Here is an 18,956-nt window from a genome sequence, read left to right as displayed (position 1 = left end):
TCCCAGTTTATTTTGTTCTTTAATCATAGGATAGGTGACTCATTAGGCTTCAGTGAATTTCAATCTTTCCCTCCCATTAACAGTCTGATGGTATTGTTGCTTTGTTATTGTGTTTCTAGTTCATATTGCTGTGTTTTTGGACATTCTCTTTTTGTAATTTTTCCCCTCTCTCCAAGCCTTTTAATCTGCAGGAAGCAATTCTCTTGACATTATTATGATGTCAGCTCCATTTCCCACTCTCTTTTTCTGATGATTTTCTTAATTCATAATTCCTTGTGTGAATCTGCGCTTATCCCTCATTCTTCATTAGTTTGTTCTATTTTTGTTCCCACGTTTCTGTGCTCCCCGATCCTAAGGAGTTTTTTTACATCATTTTGGTTTATTCATGTGCTTTGCTGCTTGTGATCATAAATCCCAGAGAATCTTCTGCTTCTTTCAAATCACTAGCCACTTTCGTGCCTTTTGAAATCTTTGAGCTTCAAATGTAAGTGCTGGAATGTAGCAAACTACACACATATTGTTCATTACAGAGGCTGTATTCTTCCCTGAAACTATACACGTAACCACCGGCAATGTACCGAGGGTGACTTTCATCCATCCGCAGGGACAGTGAGACTTCATCTCTAAAATGAATTCCCTAGACATACATGGAAATAAATCTCTAGGAGGATATTTGGAAACAATACTTAGACATTTTATGGGTAAAATATTGACATTTTTCCTATTTTTTTTTCCTGCACAGATTTGTAAAACACATAGCAAAATTGAGCTTTTTTTCTTCCTTGTTGAAAAATCAGCACACATATTGGATAAAAAGAACATTCTTACACAGAGTAGCTAAAGTCTCATAAATGTATTCTTCTTATAATATCCAAGAAATTCTTTTTTCAACCACTAATTCTTGTTGTCCCTTAACATCTTTATAATGGAATTTAAATTAAAATAGATGATGCATCTGAAATACAGATTATTTTTCCTTAAAAGGAATGTTATAGCTATATGTGGTATGAAAACCATAATTTTTTAAAAGATTTATTTATTCATTCAATCAAAATTTGAGGGCTTCTATTGTGTACTAGTCTGTTCACTAAATACAAAAGAATAAGGTTGCATCCTCTATATGCAGTGCCCCTCTTGTAGATTTCAACAGTGTTGGAGACACACACTAAACAACTAAGCTGAGACTATGAATGAATGAAGCAAGAAGGTGACAGGTAGGGCATATGAGGTCCAGTCTGGGAGGTAGAAGATCAGGGATAAATCCCTAAGGAAACGGCGTTTAAGCTGAGGGACAAGGCATGAGTCTTAATGAATTGGGTGAAGGATGGTGAAGTATTCCAGCAAGGCATTCAGTATCTGTGCTAGATCTGAGGTGGGAGAGGGTTTCCCAAGGCACTGAGGAGGCTGGCCTGGCTGGACCCTAGCAAACCATCAGTATGAGGTAAGATTGAATTTTTTCTATGCACAATTTTTTAACATCAAAATATACAAGAAAGCAGATAAAATCTCAACAAAGAACATTGATATATCAACCCAATGGCAATCAACACTAAAAAAGAAGGAAACCCAGTTCTCAATTTTCCTTCTGGATTTAATATTCCTCCCTCCAATTCTAGCAGAGTTGCTTTATGTACTTTGAAGTTTTTATTAGATACATAAACATTTAGGATTGTCATGGATTCTTTTTTTTTTTTTTTTTTTTTTGTGGTACGCAGGCCTCTCACTGCTGTGGCCTCTCCCGTTGCGGAGCACAGGCTCCGGACGCGCAGGCTCAGCGGCCACGGCTCATGGGCCCAGCCGCCCCGTGGCACGTGGGATCTTTCCGGACCGGGGCACGGACCCGTGTTCCCTGCATTAGCAGGCAGAATCCCAACCACTGCGCCACCAGGGAAGCCCTGTCATGTATTCTTGAATTGATCACTTTATCATTAGAAAATAACTGTCTTAGTAACATTCTGTATCCTGAAATCTACTTTGATATTAGTGTAGCCACTCAGTTTTCTTTTTTTTTTTTTTTTTTGTGGTACGCGGGCCTCTCACTGTTGTGGCCTCTCCCGTTGCGGAGCACAGGCTCCGGACGCGCAGGCTCAGTGGCCATGGCTCACGGGCCCAGCCGCTCCGCGGCATGTGGGACCTTCCCGAACCAGGGCACGAACCTGTGTCCCCTGCATCTGCAGGCGGATTTTCAACCACTGCGCCACCAGGGAAGCCCACCACTCCAGTTTTCTTTGGAGTGGTGTTAGCATGATATATTTTTCTATCCCTTTAATTTTAATCTACTTGTTTTTTTTGTATTTAAAATGGGTTTCTCCTGGATTACATATTATTAAATCTTGATTTTTCATCAATCTGACATTTTCGACCTTTCAATTGGAGTGTTTAGGCCATTTATATTTAATGTGAACATCAATTTGGTTAGGTTTAAACCTACCATCTTGATAATGCTTCCTATTTATTTCATCCACTCTGTTTTTTTTTCTTATCTCCTTTTGTATTAATGGAATTTTTTAATGATCAATTTTATCTACATGAATGGTTTAATATCTAAGTTTTGGTTTGTTTTTTAAGTGTTTGCTTTAGGGTTTACAATATAAATCTTTAAACTAACATGGCCTACTTTCAAATAATATTACAACACGATGTATAGTAGAAGAAACTTAAGACAGTAGATTGTCATTCTCCTCCTCCCACCTGCCTTCACGCTAATATTGTCATTCATTTTATCTCTATATATATGTTATACTCCAAAATACATTATTATCAATTTTGCTTTAAACAGTAAATTGTTTTTTGATTATTTTTTTAAAATGAAGAAATGTGTTTTGTATATTTACCCATATATTTACCATTTTTGTCAGTCTTCATTATTTTTGAGAAGTCAAAAATGTCCATCTGGTAACATTTTCCTTTTGCCTGAAGGACTTCCATTAACATTCCTTGTACTGCTGATCCATTGTCAATGAATTCTCTTAGTATTTGGATGTCTGAAAAGTCATTTTTATTTTGCCTTCATTTATAGTTTTTGGGGGGGACTGGGCATAGAATTTTAGATTGGAAGTTTTTTTCTTTTTAAATAATACTTTAAATTTTCTTTCTCTTCACTGTCTTTTGGCTTGCATTGTTTCTGATAAGTCTGGCATCATTCTTACCTTTGTTTCTCCGCATGCTATGTGTATTTTTTTTTAAATGGCTGCATTTAATATTCTTCTCTTTTTTTACTAGTTTTCAGCAATTGAATTGTGATGTGTCATGGTGTGATTTTCTTTGTGTTTCTTCTCTTTGGTGTTCATTGAATTTATGGGGTATTTGGGGTTCTGGCATTCCTTAAATTTTGAAAATGTTAGATATTAATTCTTTTAAAAAAATTCTGTCTGACCTCCTCCCTTGTGGAATTCCAATTATACATATATTAGGCCACACGATATTGTCTCACATCTCACTGATTTTATGTTTCCTGTCTTTAAGCCTTTTTTCTTTGTCTTTCAATTTGTGTAGTTTCTATTGCTCTGCTTTCTGGTTTATTGATATTTTCTTCTGCAAGGTATAATCTGCTGTTAATTCCATTTGCCTGTGTTTCATTTCATATAGTGTATTTTTCATCTCAAGAAGTTTCATTTTTGGCTATTTTTATAGTCTCCATTTCTCTCATCAATATTCCCTTGCTTCCCCTTACCATCTTGATGATATTGGGAGAATATTTATAATAGCTATTTTAATGTCCATGCCTGCTAATTCTATCACCTGTCATTTCTGTGTCTGCTTCCATTGAATACATTTACTTCTGATAATAGGTCGTATTTTCCTGCTTGTCTCCAGTTTTTTTTTTTTTTTGGATGTCAGATATTGTAAACTTTATATTATTGATTATTGGATTTTGTTTCTTTTCATTAACCAGCATTGAAATTTTTGTTGGTTGTGCAGTTAAGCTACTTGAAATCAATTTAATTCCTTCTGAAATCCATACTGGGATCCCTTTTAAACTTTGTTATGGTTAATTTGGCCCCCACGGTAGTGGTCATACACTTCTGAGTACTCTATCTGGTACCCCATATATTAGTTCTTTCCTCTCTGGATGGAACATGAACTAGTCCCTCCCCTATGTGAGCTTCAGGGATTTTCCAGCTGCTCCTTTCTGGTGTTTCTTTGCAGCATCAGTAGTTTCCTCACACACCTGTAAATATCTGTCCACAGCTAAAGACTCACCAAAGGGAAACTTCTTCAGATTGTTGGAGTTCCCTCTCCACGCAACTTCCATCTCTTTGCTTTGTAAATCCAGTGTCTTTGGCCTCCCCAAGCTTCAACTCAGAAATTCCACCAAATTCTACTTAGGTTTCTCCTTTTGGGATGATTTGTGAATTTTCTCCAGGCATTAAGCTGGATGCTAGTGGGCCCCATCTCATTTGTTCCCTTCTTTTACAGCTTACTGTTTTGTATTGCCTGAATGTTTACATAGAAGAGGGTAAATCCACTTCCTGTTTTGTTTCATTTTGTTTTATCATGGACAAAGACAGAATTTCATAGTTTTAAGTTCTATGTCATTATGAAGTTTTATCCAATTCTTATTTGGACAGTTGTGTTGTTGCTTTAGTGCTGGGGAATAGATGGAATGACTGAAATATATTAGAGTTAAATGCACAATTGCTGTAACATATGAGCATATTTTTATAACCTAACTTGGAATTATTTCATAGACGTTTGGAATGCTTTCCAAGTCATTATGAGACCATCCATTTATCTGCTTTCAGATTGTCTGATCAAGATGACACTAAATTTCAAAGCATTTATTCAAATGTGAAAACGTTTTGAAGTCTCAGAATCAGCTAAGTGTTATGCTTTCTAGGTAATGTTTACCTGAGGCTTAGGTATATTCCTTTTCATTTGGGAAGAGCTTTATAGAAGCAGTTCATTTTACTAAGTATATACACTCACAGATTCCTATGAAATCAATAAAATTATTTTGATCCTAAATGGTATTTTCATCCAAAATAGATATACTCAATTTGCAAACCTAATGGTCTGTTTTCATTTTCATGTTTTCTGATCTCTGTGAAGCAATTGACACAGTTGAAAACTGCTGGTTGACATTTCAAAATGCTGTCCTTTTGTTTCTAAGACATCATTTTCTCTAAGATTTTGGCTACTTATCTCATAACATCTTCTTTATCTTCATGATGTTTCTCTCTTTTCCCATTTCTTTAAAATATTTAATGTTTTAAGTCAAGCATAGAATGCATACAGAGAAGTGTGCATTTCACAGAGTACAGCTAAATGAAATTTTCATCATCTGAACACATCAGTGTACCCAGCACCCAGGTCAAGAAAATGAACACAGACAGCAGCCTGGATGCCACCTCATGCCATTTCTAGTCTCTGTGTCCACCCCATGAATAACTAGTATCCTGACTCTTAACATCATAGATTAGTTTTTTCCTATTTTATGCTTGATTTAAATGGAATAATAATGTATGCACTCTTGTTACGTCTGTTTACTTTCCTTCAACTTTATGATTGTGGTTTCATCATAATTTTGTTTGTAATTGTAGATTGTTCATTCTTATTTTTATATAAGGATTTGATGTGCAAATATATAACAATATATTTATCCATTTTTTACTACTGATGGCTATTGTGAGTGGTTTCCAGTTTGGGACTCACAAATAGTAATGCTGTGAATATTCCAGTGTGTAATATTTATGAGCATACGCATGCATTTCTGTTGGATAAATACCTATGAATCGAATTGTTGAGTCGTAGGATGGGCATAGGTTTAGCTGTAGTAGTTACTGAGGAACAGTTTTCCATAATGACCTTATCAATTTACATTCCCGCTTGCAGTGTATGTGTTTCATGTTGCCTCACATCCTTGGGACACTCAATATAGTCTGCCTTTTCCATTTTAGTCATTGTTGTGTAGTGGTAACTCCTTGTGCATTTAATTTGCATTTCCCTGATGACTAGTGACATTGAGTTTTTTTTTTTTTTTTTTTTTTTTTTTTCATGTGCTTGTTGGCCATTTATATATTGGCCTTTGTGAAGGGACCATCTAAGCCTTTTGCCCATTTTTAATTAGATTATGTTTTTCTTATTGACCTGTAGGAGTTCACTATATATTTTGGGTGCAAGTCCATATGGTCAAATGTCCTTTGCTCACCTTCTATGTATTAACTATCCCTGAGGACCCATCTCCATTGTTTTTGTCTCTTCTTGTGCTTCACCGTCTCCTTGATGTATCTCACCCCGTGACGGGCTTCAGCTTCCCTGACTGTGGAATCTCTGTCTGAGATCTTGCACTCTGGTTCCCAGCTGGCTAGTGGGTAGCCCCAAGGCAGTGCCCCCTTAACTTCAGTAAAACTGGCACTGTCGTTTCCTTCACCCAGCTGGCTCTGCCTTGTATGTTCTCCACCTGCGTTCATAGTGTAACTATGCAACCAGGCATGCAAGCTATTAAATTTGGATCATATCGACTTGTTCCTTATCCTCCGTCGCTCTCGTTACTTCCATGCCCTGCCCACACTTTCTGGCGGGACCGTATCAGACACACCTGTAGAGTTAGGCTCTCTCCTCCCTTCACAGTACCAAAGCCCCCGAGGGCCTGGGCCACCCACAGCGGCCCAGCCAGACCTCCTGCCTCCAGTTTTCATCCCCACCCCCACCCAGCGTTCACTTTGCAAAACGACAATCTGGAAAATTGCTTCTTCTGTGTCAAAGCTTTCATTGGCTCCCGACTTTTTAAACAGTTTTATTGAGATATAATTTACATACAATAACATTCATCTGTTTGTACAGCTCAGTGGTTTTTTGTGTTGGTAAATTCAAAGATATGCACAACCTTCACCACTGCTAATTTTAGACCACTGTAATAACTTCAGAAAGACACACTGCATCCTTTAGCTGTCACCCTTCTCCCCAGCCCCTCACCTCCACCCCTAAGTAAACCACTCATCTACTTTCTGTCTCTATAGAGTTCCCTGTACTGGACATTTCATGTGCATATAATCACACAGTACGTGCTCTTTTGTGACTCACTCTGTTCACTGAGCATAATGTTATCAAGAGTTGTCCATGTCTGTAACACATATTAGTATTTCATTTATCTCTATTGCTGAGTAGAATTCCATTGCATGGATATACCAGCTTTTGTTTATCCATTCTTCAGTTGATGGTCACTTGAGTTGTTTCCACACTTGTCTAGTATAAATAACACTGCTTTGAACATTTGTGTACCAGTTTTGCATGGATATATGCATTCACTTCGCTTGTGTGTATGCCTGGGAATGGGGCTCCCTGCTGTCCTACCGTCTTCAGAATTAAGCACATGCTTCTTAGCTTGAGATCTGACACCCCTCATGATCTAGACTTTATAATAAGCTTCTGAAATAGAAGCTCCCAGGATCACCCTCCAAGCCTCGGTCCTTAGCGTGTCCCAAGGCCTTAGCAAGCGCCAGATACTTACTAGGTGCTGAATATGTATGTACAGAATAAATGAGTATAAAGAACCTCAAGCTTCCTGTCCCAAATCCGTGTCACTGTTGGTTCTGCCCTCAAGTTCCTGGTATCCAGTGTCCTCTCACTTCTCTCCTGCCTATGACAACTCAGTGTCCTACTATGTTAATGCCTCTGCCTAGAATCTGCTTTTCCCTCTCCTTTGGGAATCTACCCTTATCTTCCCCAGCTTGGGTTAGTTTCTCTATCATTTATGCATCTGTAGCACTTTGTTGATCACTCTGTCACAGCACTCAGCAAAATATATAATTATTGCTGATCTCATTACATGACCATGGTACCCTCTAGACCCAAAATTCCTTAAACGCAGTAGCATGACTCCTGCAAATGTATGTAACTGTGACCTTGCCCAAGGCCTGGTACGTAACAGGTGCTCAATAAATACTGTCACGTGAATAACTGATTGTTTCATTGCTTCCTGCAAAGTTTCTCCCACGTTTCTTCTTTTCACTTTGCCATATGTGGATTTTAAAGAAAGCAATATTGACTTATTTTTCTTTTTAGTGTAACATTCTCCTTTATGTTTGTCACGGGAGGCTTGGTTATACCATCTGTTATAACGATAAAAAAATATGGAGAAATCTGCAAACGAAGAAACAATTCTCCAAAGCCCCTTCCTTTTGTGCCCTTAGTGTTTGTATGCCAGGATTTTATACCTTGAGTCTCACAACAAGATTCTGCCAGGCATTTTGGTTGGCTTTCAGTTAATAAACTGCAGTTATTTTTGAGGAACTTTGACACACACACACACACACACACACACACACACTCACGATTCACACTACGATTGCCCATGCCCTCACTGGAGGGAGCAAATGTTACTGTATTTAAAGTTCATTCAGCACTCCATAAAAACAAGTACTATTATTTAAGCAGATGGATGGTCCCTTAGATGGAAGAAATAAAAGCTGTTGGAATATAGTTTGGGTTTTCTTTTGCCTGTGACCATATGATGTGTATCTTAGAAAGTGAGTTTATGTTATTCTATTAAACCCAGTGGTAGGTTTAGAAAGACTGGTGGTGAAATGGTGAATGTGGTGAAACGGTGAAAGTGGTGACATGGTGAAGGTGGTGAAATAGAAAGACTAATGTGAAATGTCTAAAAAATGGAAAGGAGAAATGACAGTAACCCCCCATAGGTCACTTATCTCTTTAACTACTAGGATTAAACATTTGTTTTGCATTTTTCACACAGTCATTTAAATAATTTCATAGGCTGGCTCTTATAATCTGGTTGACAATAGAAAACTATATATTTAATTAAGAAATATTTCTTACATACATTCACATTTTCAAAGACTGCTATTCTTAACAAGGCCACTTTTAGGACACAAGAGAATACATTCAAATACGACTCAATTTTCCTTAGTTTGAGTCACCTACAATTCAGTTGACAGAAGAGTAAGGTGGGGAGGGCCAAAAAGAATTGAGGTGGAATTAATTAGCCTCAAGAGTGACAGTTACCTTGTTCCTAGCAATATGTTTGGGGTGATGTCAGTTTCCTGAAAAGCTCAAAACCACAGTGCTACTATCAGCATTTTTATTTGAGCTGAAAGCTACAACGTTTAACTATTAACTCTGCTTCTGGTCTGAACCAATTTCTCAGTTAGCAGTACTTTCCATAGTCTGATTTACGGAGCGTGGCTAAAGACTTTAGTTATGGTTGGGGGAGAAAACCATCAAACAGTTACTACTTGATGAATACCCCTGCCTGTCTTCTCTTTGAGTAAATCTGTCGCTTTTACAAAGCGTATTTTTCTCTGCCATTGTTTGACCAATGGAGTTCACGCTGCTGCCAGCTCAGAGATAGGCAGCCTGGGCCGTGGGCAAACTCGTGGTCACCGCTAGTGACAGAGACCAGGAGAAGGCAGGTGGATCTCCAAGTAAGCTATCTGGAGTAGGGCAAGTCTCATGAACACAGCTTCCCCACGATGTGGCTTCATACAATAATGGCAGCCATGCAATGAAATAAAATCTCCATCAGCGAGACTGAATCCTGGCCCTGCAACCCCCTACCCTGACTCCTTGCTCCAGTGACGCCCCTCTGAGTCGCCACCCCATCCTCTCTGCAGCAGAGCCTGGGCTCACCTGGCAGGACGGCTGTGCATAGGAGTAAATGAAATAACACTTCGAGTCTCATAACATTGCCTCATAACATGGCTTGGGCACTCAGTAATTGTTACTCTCGTCTCTGCCCAGTGAGACTAATTCCAAATGTCTAGGGCTTCTTTACTCTCGTGTGATTATGTGACCTGGTATGCATTTGTTCTTAGAAAGCCATATATAAACACCAGTGTCTAAGAGGTAGGTCTTCACAGCATTTATACATCTTTTGTTGAATATTTGGATTCCAGAAACTGAGTTTCTTTGCTTCATGTAAAGGACACTCTACAACTGTAAATGAGTGCAATGTGAGCGGTCAATAAATGCATGAAAACGTTTGCAGACACTTCATTTGTGGTAATTAAAGTAGAAACAAGTAGCCCAGGTCAGGGAACTAGTTTAGAAAACCACATTATATAAATTGTGCAGATGCCTATAACTTATCGTCTGCCGTCTGTATCCGTAGTTCCTCTGCATCTGAAGATCCAACCAGCTGCAGGTGGTGTAATACGGTAGTATTTCCTATTGACAACAATCTGAGTATAAGTGGGCCCACGCAGTTCAAACCAGTGTAGTTCAAGGTCAGCTGTACTTACGAAGTCTGTGAAACATGGCATTATGTGTATGAAACAATGTTATGAGTATGAAACAGAGTCTGTAAAAACTGCATGTTTCATGTGCACACATTATGACATAGTATAATTATATAGGCATGTAGGCGGATGGGCCAGAAGAGAAAAATCGAAACAGAATCTGCCATAGGCTGGTGGAATTGAATGATACTTTGTTAAAGTTCTCTTTATCATTGCAACATACTTTCAAAAAAAAATGCATTGTTGATTGGATTTGATTTTCAGAAAACCAACTGTCCTTTTTAAAATGCTGTACATATGATCTTCAATTTAAATTTTAAAATTTGTGACTAATTTCATTCAAAGTTAGCTCTCAATGTACCTTTCAGCGAGAGCAATTTGATGCTAGCAACCGGATCTAGTTATTCAGTCATGTGGCTTCTTCTTCTTAAGCCGCCACAGGTGTTCCGCTCTGTGCCCCAGGTAATAGCGTGAGCAAATGGCAACATTGTTCTCATGGGCCTTCCATTCTAGAAGGGGAGACAGACAATAAATGAGTACAAAACCCAATGGAAATTCCAATAGTGTTCAGTACCATGGAGACAGAACAGGGCACGGGACGTAGAGCTGAGGAGCAATCTATTTAAAGTTTAAGACCCAGGATAACGTAACTCGTGTACAAACTATGAAGATGGTGCCTCCGTGTCCACAGTAGGCTGAGCAATTACGAATGATTTGGTTTTAGTTGAGCCCCGTGTCTGTTTCTCAAAATAACCTCTTGATGCCAGTTGATCGAAGGACAAGTTCACTTCACTTTACTGACATATTCTTGTGTTGTCTTCTTGCAGTTTTCAGTGAGGACCTTCACTCCAGCCTCTACTTTGTCAATGCATCTCTGCAAGAGGTAGTGTTTGCGAGCACCACGGGGACCCTGGTGCCCTGCCCTGCTGCAGGCATCCCTCCTGTGTCTCTCAGATGGTACCTAGCAACGGGCGAGGAGATCTACGATGTCCCCGGGATCCGCCACGTCCACCCCAACGGCACTCTCCAAATTTTCCCCTTCCCTCCTTCAAGCTTTAGTACCTTAATCCATGATAATACTTACTATTGCACAGCTGAAAATCCTTCAGGGAAAATTCGAAGTCAGGATGTCCACATCAAGGCTGGTGAGTACGGCTCCTCAACCTTTGTCCATTCTATGCCTGCTGGGGGTCCGGGTGGGCAATGACAAATATTCAAATGCCACCAGCTGAGAACCAATGAAAATCTTATCCTTACTTCACTCTTCTAATGGCTGCTTTAAGGTGTCAGAGTGCCTTACATTTTTGGAACGAAAAGTTGAAATTAGTGGTTCTCTTCCTCAGGGAAACAAACATGCAGATGCCTGCAAATATCACCTCTAGCTTTTTGCTGACTGAGGTGTTTCTCCTTTTACTCAGCATTTTTGCAATTTGAACAAGACATGTCAAAAAAGCATTCAATGCATTTGTAAACCTTTGCAACTCTATTTCTGTAAATCACTAAACACTGTGGAAATGGGGAAAATCCTTCTGTGACACTAACATTAAGTTTGCGGTACAATTCTTGGGTCGGTTTTAATGTTGTCACTCAACAAATATTCCTTGAGCTTCCATTTTGATTCAGACACTGTGCCAGGTGCAGGGAGTAGACGGGTAAAAAGGCCTGGTATATGGCCTCATGGACATAGTCCTTAGGAGGGAGTCAGACAAGGGACCAATAAAGTTGGGTCAAAGTTTATAATGGGAGAGTTGACCTCTGTCCCAGGCACCATGACATTTGCTGAGTATATTGTAAAAAATTGGGGAGAGAGAAACAACCATCAGCTGAGAATCAATGAAAAGCCAATGCAAATCCGTTCAGTGTGATACTGATGGCTGCTTTGAGATGTCAGAGCATCTTTTGGCTGGAGTTTGGAGTGCCTTATGTTGCTGGAACTAAAACTTGAAATTAGTGATATCAAGTTAGTAAGGTCTAACCTATAACCCAGACTTACTGTCTTTTGACTAATTGATACAGTGACTGAAACTTTCAGGGTGTCCAGCTCATTGTGTTTGTTTCCTGTCTCCTTCTTCACTCCTCCCCACCCCACTCTGTCCCAGAGGCAGGCAGCGTGGGGAGTGAGGAAGACAGAGGGGGAACAGAGGACAAGGAATTTAACTGGAATAAACCATAGCATCGATGTTTCTCGTCAGTAAAATAGCATCAGTCTAATATTCTTCTATTCCTTGTGAAATAAAAAGGGCTCTTTTAACATCTTCGACTGTGTCACATGTTGCTGGACCGTTGTCAATAAATAACCCTGGATTGGTTATGTTCCTTGTAACATCATACTGTACTTTAAATGCCATTGATAACAGCCGAACCAGGAATACAGCCTGAGGTTCACAGACGCCAAAAGTTGTACATACAGGACATACTGTGTCATTCTGTAGATTTAATAAAGCCCCCCAAAACATACACACAGTCAGACACCAGTTAGAAAACAGTGTCTTTATGATTTTTTTAAGCCTAGGCTTTCAGATCCTATGGTAAAGTGACATAATGGAATGACTAGGAAAAGAGAATGTGACTTTGATTATTGACGTATACACCAGGTAGCTGGGGGAACTTTGTAATAATTTCTGCAGCAAGTGTAGAGGTGCCGTTTGAAGACATCACAACACGAGCAAAATAGGAAATGTTTCTGAATTCCTGCATGTGATCTCTTTGATGTAAGCAATCAAACATGAGACTGTGACTCATTTTGCTAGCTAGTCATTTCCCAGCTATATTTTGATCTCCATGACATGCTCACGAATTTCAAGACATGCACAAAAATGCATTTAAGAAAGGAAGAAAAAGGTTGCCTTTAATCAAGAGATATGAAAAGTTGATACCCCGAATAATTAAAATGAAGCAAATGAAATTTGTATAGGAACTTCTAAACCTGACAAACAGGGAGACGTCGCGAATGCCTTTTTTCCTGGCAGGCTGACAGGTTTAATGGTGTGTCATAAAAACATCTTTATAAACTACAAAGTACCACTTATAGTAAAACCTGGAACTTCAAACAGCTATACTTGGCTGTATTAATATGCTATTTCTCTCTTGGGTTTCCTGTCAGATAAAAAAATTAAATGCTTACTTCTGTTTTAACTGCTGTTTTCTAAATCTGTCATCGAATTGATTGTCTTTTCATGACCAGGTAGGTTTTAAAGGGATGGAAGTTCCATCATCTTGTCTGGCATCTATGCTACTACCCCCCCTTACACTGAGTTATGTGATTTCTGTCTGTGTGCTGTTATTCTTGACATCTAAGGCCCATCATACACCTGATTGCTCCATCAGTTTGAACTTACAAGATGGATAGTCATGTTGCCCCAATGAAATTACCTTTCTCATTTAATTTTACTTCTTAATATGAACACATTATAGTTGTAGTAGTCTTTTAGATTATTTACTGGATGCTGGAAAATCTGGTTTCATCATTTTTATGTAGAGATGCTGGTACAAAACTGGATGGCTGTTCAGAAGGACAGGTGAGGGATGTGTATGGTACCCAATGATGGCTGTAGTGCAGGTTTAAGTAGAATGAGCACTGACTCAGGGGTATCCTCCTGTGTATCGGGTCATCTGAAATGTCTGTGTGCCTCTAGATTGGCATTGGAATTTTCCTGGAATAATCCATTAGGTAAATGGCTTCATCATCTCTCCTTTTGTTAAGTACAGGCGATTCTTATGCGTAACAGTTTTCAGTGACTTTGACTTGGGTCTGACTGTCAACAAAACAGGGAAGGTTCATCCGTCTTGTCTCCTTAACCAGCAATCCTAGTTCTCCTTCACATAAAATACTTTCTTGCCTTTTCTGTTCTAAGGAGTGAAATGCACATGGATCCCTTGAAGCAGTACTGCCCTGCCCATGCCGTATTTCTACCTAGCAAACGGTAATCGGCTATGTGACCTTGGTCAAGTCAAAACATTTCTAGTGATTGTTTCCTCCTTAGTGAACTGTGCTTAATAACATTTGACTGGGGGCTTCTGCTTATGGCCAAGATCGAGTAGCAGAGACAAAATTTACCCTTTTATCTGAAACAACAACAGCACACAGACAAAAATCAAATCATCAGTCTAATCAGTCTAATTAAAAGAAAATATCAGAAGAAAGCTGGAGTGACTATGTCAATATTAAACAAAGTATATTTCGGAGCAAAGAATATTACAAGGGCTAAAGAAGGTCATTTTGTAAAAAAAAGTTCAATTAATTAAGAGGGTATGACTATTATAAATTTTATGCACCTATAAGAGAACTTTAAAATACATGAAGTAAAAGCTGATAGAACTGCAAGAAGAAACAGACAAATCAAAATTTATAGTTAGAGATTTCAATACCCCTCTCTTAATAACTGCCAGAAATAGACAGAAAACGAGCAAGAATAAAGAATACTTGAACGGCATTGTTAATCACCTTGACCCAATTGACATTCAAATACAGAACATTCCATCCAGTGATAGCACAATACATATTCTCTTCAAGAAAACACAGATATTTACTAAAATAAATCATATTATGAATGAAACAAGTGTCGGATGAATTTTAAAAAAGTAAGTCATATAATGTATGTTCTTTGACTACAATTGAATTAAATTAGAATCACTAACAATAAGATCTCTGGGAAATCCTCAAATATTTGGATCCCAAATAACACACTTCTAAATAATCTGTGTCAAAGAAAAAACAGAAGGTAAATGAGAAAGTATTTTGAGCTGAATAAAAATGAAAGTACAACATCTAATAATTTTGAGAATGCCACTAAAGCAATGCTTAGGGGGAGAAACTTATAGTTCTAAAAACTGACATTGGGAATGAAAACTGGTCTCAAATAGAGATCTCAAGTGGTCTTAACTCCAGAAAAAAGAGCAAATTAAAACCAATATAAGCAAAAAGGAAATAATAAAGATTAGAGTGGAAATCTCTGAAGCCAAAAGTTGTTTCTTTGAAAAACATCAATAAAATTGGTAAACTGGCCAGACTGAAGAGGAAGATAAGCGAGAAGACAGATTATCAATGTCAAGAATGAGAGAGGTTACATTACTATTCTACAGATATAAGCAATATATATGTATAATCATCAGTATTCTATAGTAGTCAAAATTATACAGATATTTAAATTAGAATATTAAGAACATGGGGATGTCAATAAATCAAATAACTTAGATAAAATGAGAAAGTCTTTGAAAGAAACAAAATGCCAAAACTCATTCAAGAAGAAATGGCTGAATAGCTCCATATCTATTAAGGAATTTGAATTTGTAATAGAAAAATTTCCTACAATGAAATTGCAGGTTCAAATGGAAACACTCTTTATTCTACCAAATATCTGAGGAAGAAATAATAAAAATTCTACACAAATTCTCCCAGAAAGTTGAAGAGGAAAGACTACTTCCCAAGTTGTTTTAGGAGATCAGCATTACCACGATACTAAAACAAAAAAAGGCGAATATTTCTCATGAATATATGTGTAAAAGTTCTAAACAAATTCAACAAATTGAATCCAACAACATATAAAAATAACTTATCTCCAGAATGCAAGGTAGGTTTCACATTTGAAAATTAATCAAGGCAGTTCACCACATTAATGTATTAAAAACCATGTGATCATTTCAATAGGTGCAGAAAATCATTGACAAAATACAACATCCTATTATAATAAAAACTCACAGGGGCTTCCCTGGTGGCGCAGTGGTTGAGAGTCCGCCTGCCGATGCAGGGGACACGGGTTCGTGCCCCGGTCTGGGAGGATCCCACATGCCGCGGAGCGGCTGGGCCCGTGAGCCATGGCCACTGAGCCTGCGTGTCCGGAGCCTGTGCTCTGCAATGGGAGAGGCCACAACAGTGAGAGGCCCGCGTAAAAAAAAAAAAAAAAAAAAAAAAAAACCTCACAGAAAACTAGGAGTAGAAGAGAAATTTGATTTAAAAAAATTAAAAATATCCTACTACAGCTAACATCATACTTAGTGGTGAATGATTAAGTGCTTTCCCCCAAATATGAAGACTGCAAAGATGTGTGCTTTCACCACTTCTATTCAACATTGTACTGGAGGTTGCATGTTGCCAATGCAATATGGCAAGAAAAATAAGTAAAAGACATCCTGATGGTAAAAAATTCATCTGTTTTTATTTGTAGATTCCAGTCATCACTTAAAAAAAAATCTGATGGCCTCTACAAAAAAAAAACCTACTGGAACTAATAAGTGAGTTTATCAAAATGGTGGTATACAAGATCAACACACACACACACACACACACACACACACATACACACACACAAATTTAAATACTGTTTATAATAGCGTCAAAAAACAAGAAATACTTAGGGATAAGTCTGACCCAAAATGTGGAAGACACTTCCACTGAAAATTACAAAACATTTCTGAGAGAAATAAAGAAGAAAAATAGTATTTTATGAGTTGGAGGATATGGTATTTTTAAGATGTCACTTCTCCCCCAAATGATCTATAGATTCAGTACAATCCCAGTGAAAACCCAGCAGCCTTTTTTTAACAAATAGGAATTAATTAGTTGATTCTAAAGTTTATATTGAAATACAAAGGACCAAGAATAGCCAAAAGAATTCTGAAAAATAAAAATAATAATTTAAGAGGGTTAATGCTATTTGACTTTAAGACTTATTATAAAGATAAGTATTATAAACATAAGTAATAGAATCCAGAAATTGATCCAACCATACATACACACCTGAAATTTGACAGAGGTGCAAAGGGAATTGAGTGAAAAAAGAAAGTTACTTTAACAAGTGATGCTGGAAAAAGTTTATATCCATGTGCAAAAAAACAAAAAAGCTTCAGTCTGCACTTTGCACTGTATACAAAATTAACTCAAAATGGATCATAGATCTAAATATAAATCAATAAACTCCTAAAGAAAAAAATGGGGGAAAATTTTTGCAACCTTGAGTAATTTAAAGATTTCTTAGATATGACACCAAAAGTTAAATCCATATAAAACAAGTTGTTATATTGAATTTTATCAAGACTAAAAACCTCTGCTCATTTAAAGATACTGTTAGGAGAATAGAAAGGCAAGCCACTACCTGGGAGAAAATACTTCCAAGTCATATATCTGTTAAAGGGCTTTTATCCAGAAATATAATGAAATCTAAATACTCAATCATAAGAAAACAAACACCCCTATTTTAAAAAATGGGTTAGCAATTTGGAGAGGTAGAGCAACAAAAAAGATATGCAATGACTAGTGAGCACATGAAAGATGCTTAGCATCATTAATCTTGAAGGAAATGAAAATTAAAACCACAATTATATAGATTCCTCTGCATATTTAAAATTAAAAACAATGACCGACCAAGTGTTAGTGAGAATATGTAGCACCTGGGACTCTCATAAACTTCTGGTGGGAATGTAAATGGTACAGCCTCTTTGGACAGTTAGTTTCTTGAAAAGACAAACACCTACCATATATTCCATCCATTCTATACTTAGGTACTTACCCAAAACATATGTCCACCCAAAGAGTTTTACATGATGTTCATAGCAGCTTTATTTGTAATGGCCAAAAGTGGGTGAAAGAAGTCCATCATTAGCTAAATGGATAAATTGTTACTTATCCACACAAGGGGATGAAAAGGAATGGATTATTGATAAGCCAATAGCAGGGAGGCGTCTCAGAATAGTTATACTGAATAGAAGAAGCCAGGTAAGTATATATGTCTTATATGATCCCATTTATATAAACTCTAAAACATGCAAACTAATCTATAATGATGGAAAGCACATCCATGGTTGTCTGTAAAGAGGATGCGAAGGAGGGACTCCATAGGAGAATAAGTAAACTTTTGGATGATGGATCTATTTTTATCTTGGTTATGGTGGTGACTTCATGGGTATGTACATATGTACATATGTTAAAACATCAGTAAATATGTGCAGTTTATTCATTGAATAAACAAAGATATCTTATAAGGTTGGTTTAAGAAAAAGCCAGTGACAGCACGTGTCTGACCTATTAGAGCTGTCTTGATGTTCATATAATAACAGGAGCTAATAATAGCTGCACATATGGTGGGCATCCATATACCTCTCTACCCAGGCCACATTAACCCCCTTCATTGTCTCTTGCATCCACATCATGCAAAATGGTCTTGAATCCCTGGTCACAGGTGATTGAACTGATGGAGGGCAGTTAACCAAGCTAGTCTATCAGTTCCTGTGTCCTCTGAAATGGAAACTGGAATCTTGAGAGAGAGATTTTGGGAACTGTGAGCCAGACACCTTCCATCTTCCACGTGGCCCAGAAAAGCAGAGGAAGCCTATCTGTGGGGAAGGAGAAGGATGAAGCCGGAATCAAAGGGACACAGGCAGCAGTACCCTTCCCAAGGCCCTCTTGCAGGTTCCAGAGCTTGTGGTGTCTTCAGCTCAAGGTAGCTCAGGTAGGCTTCTCCGACCAGCAGTCAGAGAGACTCAAGCAGGTTATGTGCTAGACATTGTGCCAAGTCCTCCGGAGACATCCTCTATGTTAACTGCACAGCCGGTGAAGTAGATCTTATTGCCATCCTCAGATGAAGGAAACAGAGGCCTCCGTGAGCCTGTTGCTGGCTGTTCACAGCGGCTGTGGTCGGGTGGCTGGTTTAGCTAAACAGCACTGGGCCAGTGTCTCAGTCTCTGGAATATTTTGTGCTCACTTCCACCTTTGCTCTTCTCCCTGTTTCCTCTCTGCCTCCTCAGTCCTTCTGGTCCTTCAGG

The 18,956-nt window shown here is 38.2% G+C and overlaps 1 protein-coding gene across 4 annotated transcripts in view; it reads left to right on the top strand.

Moving 5' to 3' along the window:
* The window catches only part of DSCAM (DS cell adhesion molecule), a 738,508-nt gene that overhangs the window by 114,609 nt on the left and 604,943 nt on the right, over positions 1–18,956 (top strand). For all 4 annotated transcript variants that reach the window (XM_059063980.2, XM_067035143.1, XM_067035144.1 and 1 more), the window contains exon 2: positions 11,027–11,344. In XM_059063980.2, the coding sequence (XP_058919963.2) occupies positions 11,027–11,344 (318 nt within the window). The remainder of the gene's footprint in view (positions 1–11,026; positions 11,345–18,956) is intronic.

The sequence above is a fragment of the Kogia breviceps genome, chromosome 5, assembly GCF_026419965.1.
Source record: "Kogia breviceps isolate mKogBre1 chromosome 5, mKogBre1 haplotype 1, whole genome shotgun sequence".
NCBI classification, from domain to species: domain Eukaryota; kingdom Metazoa; phylum Chordata; class Mammalia; order Artiodactyla; family Physeteridae; genus Kogia; species Kogia breviceps.
This window is presented reverse-complemented; position numbering and strand designations above follow the sequence as displayed.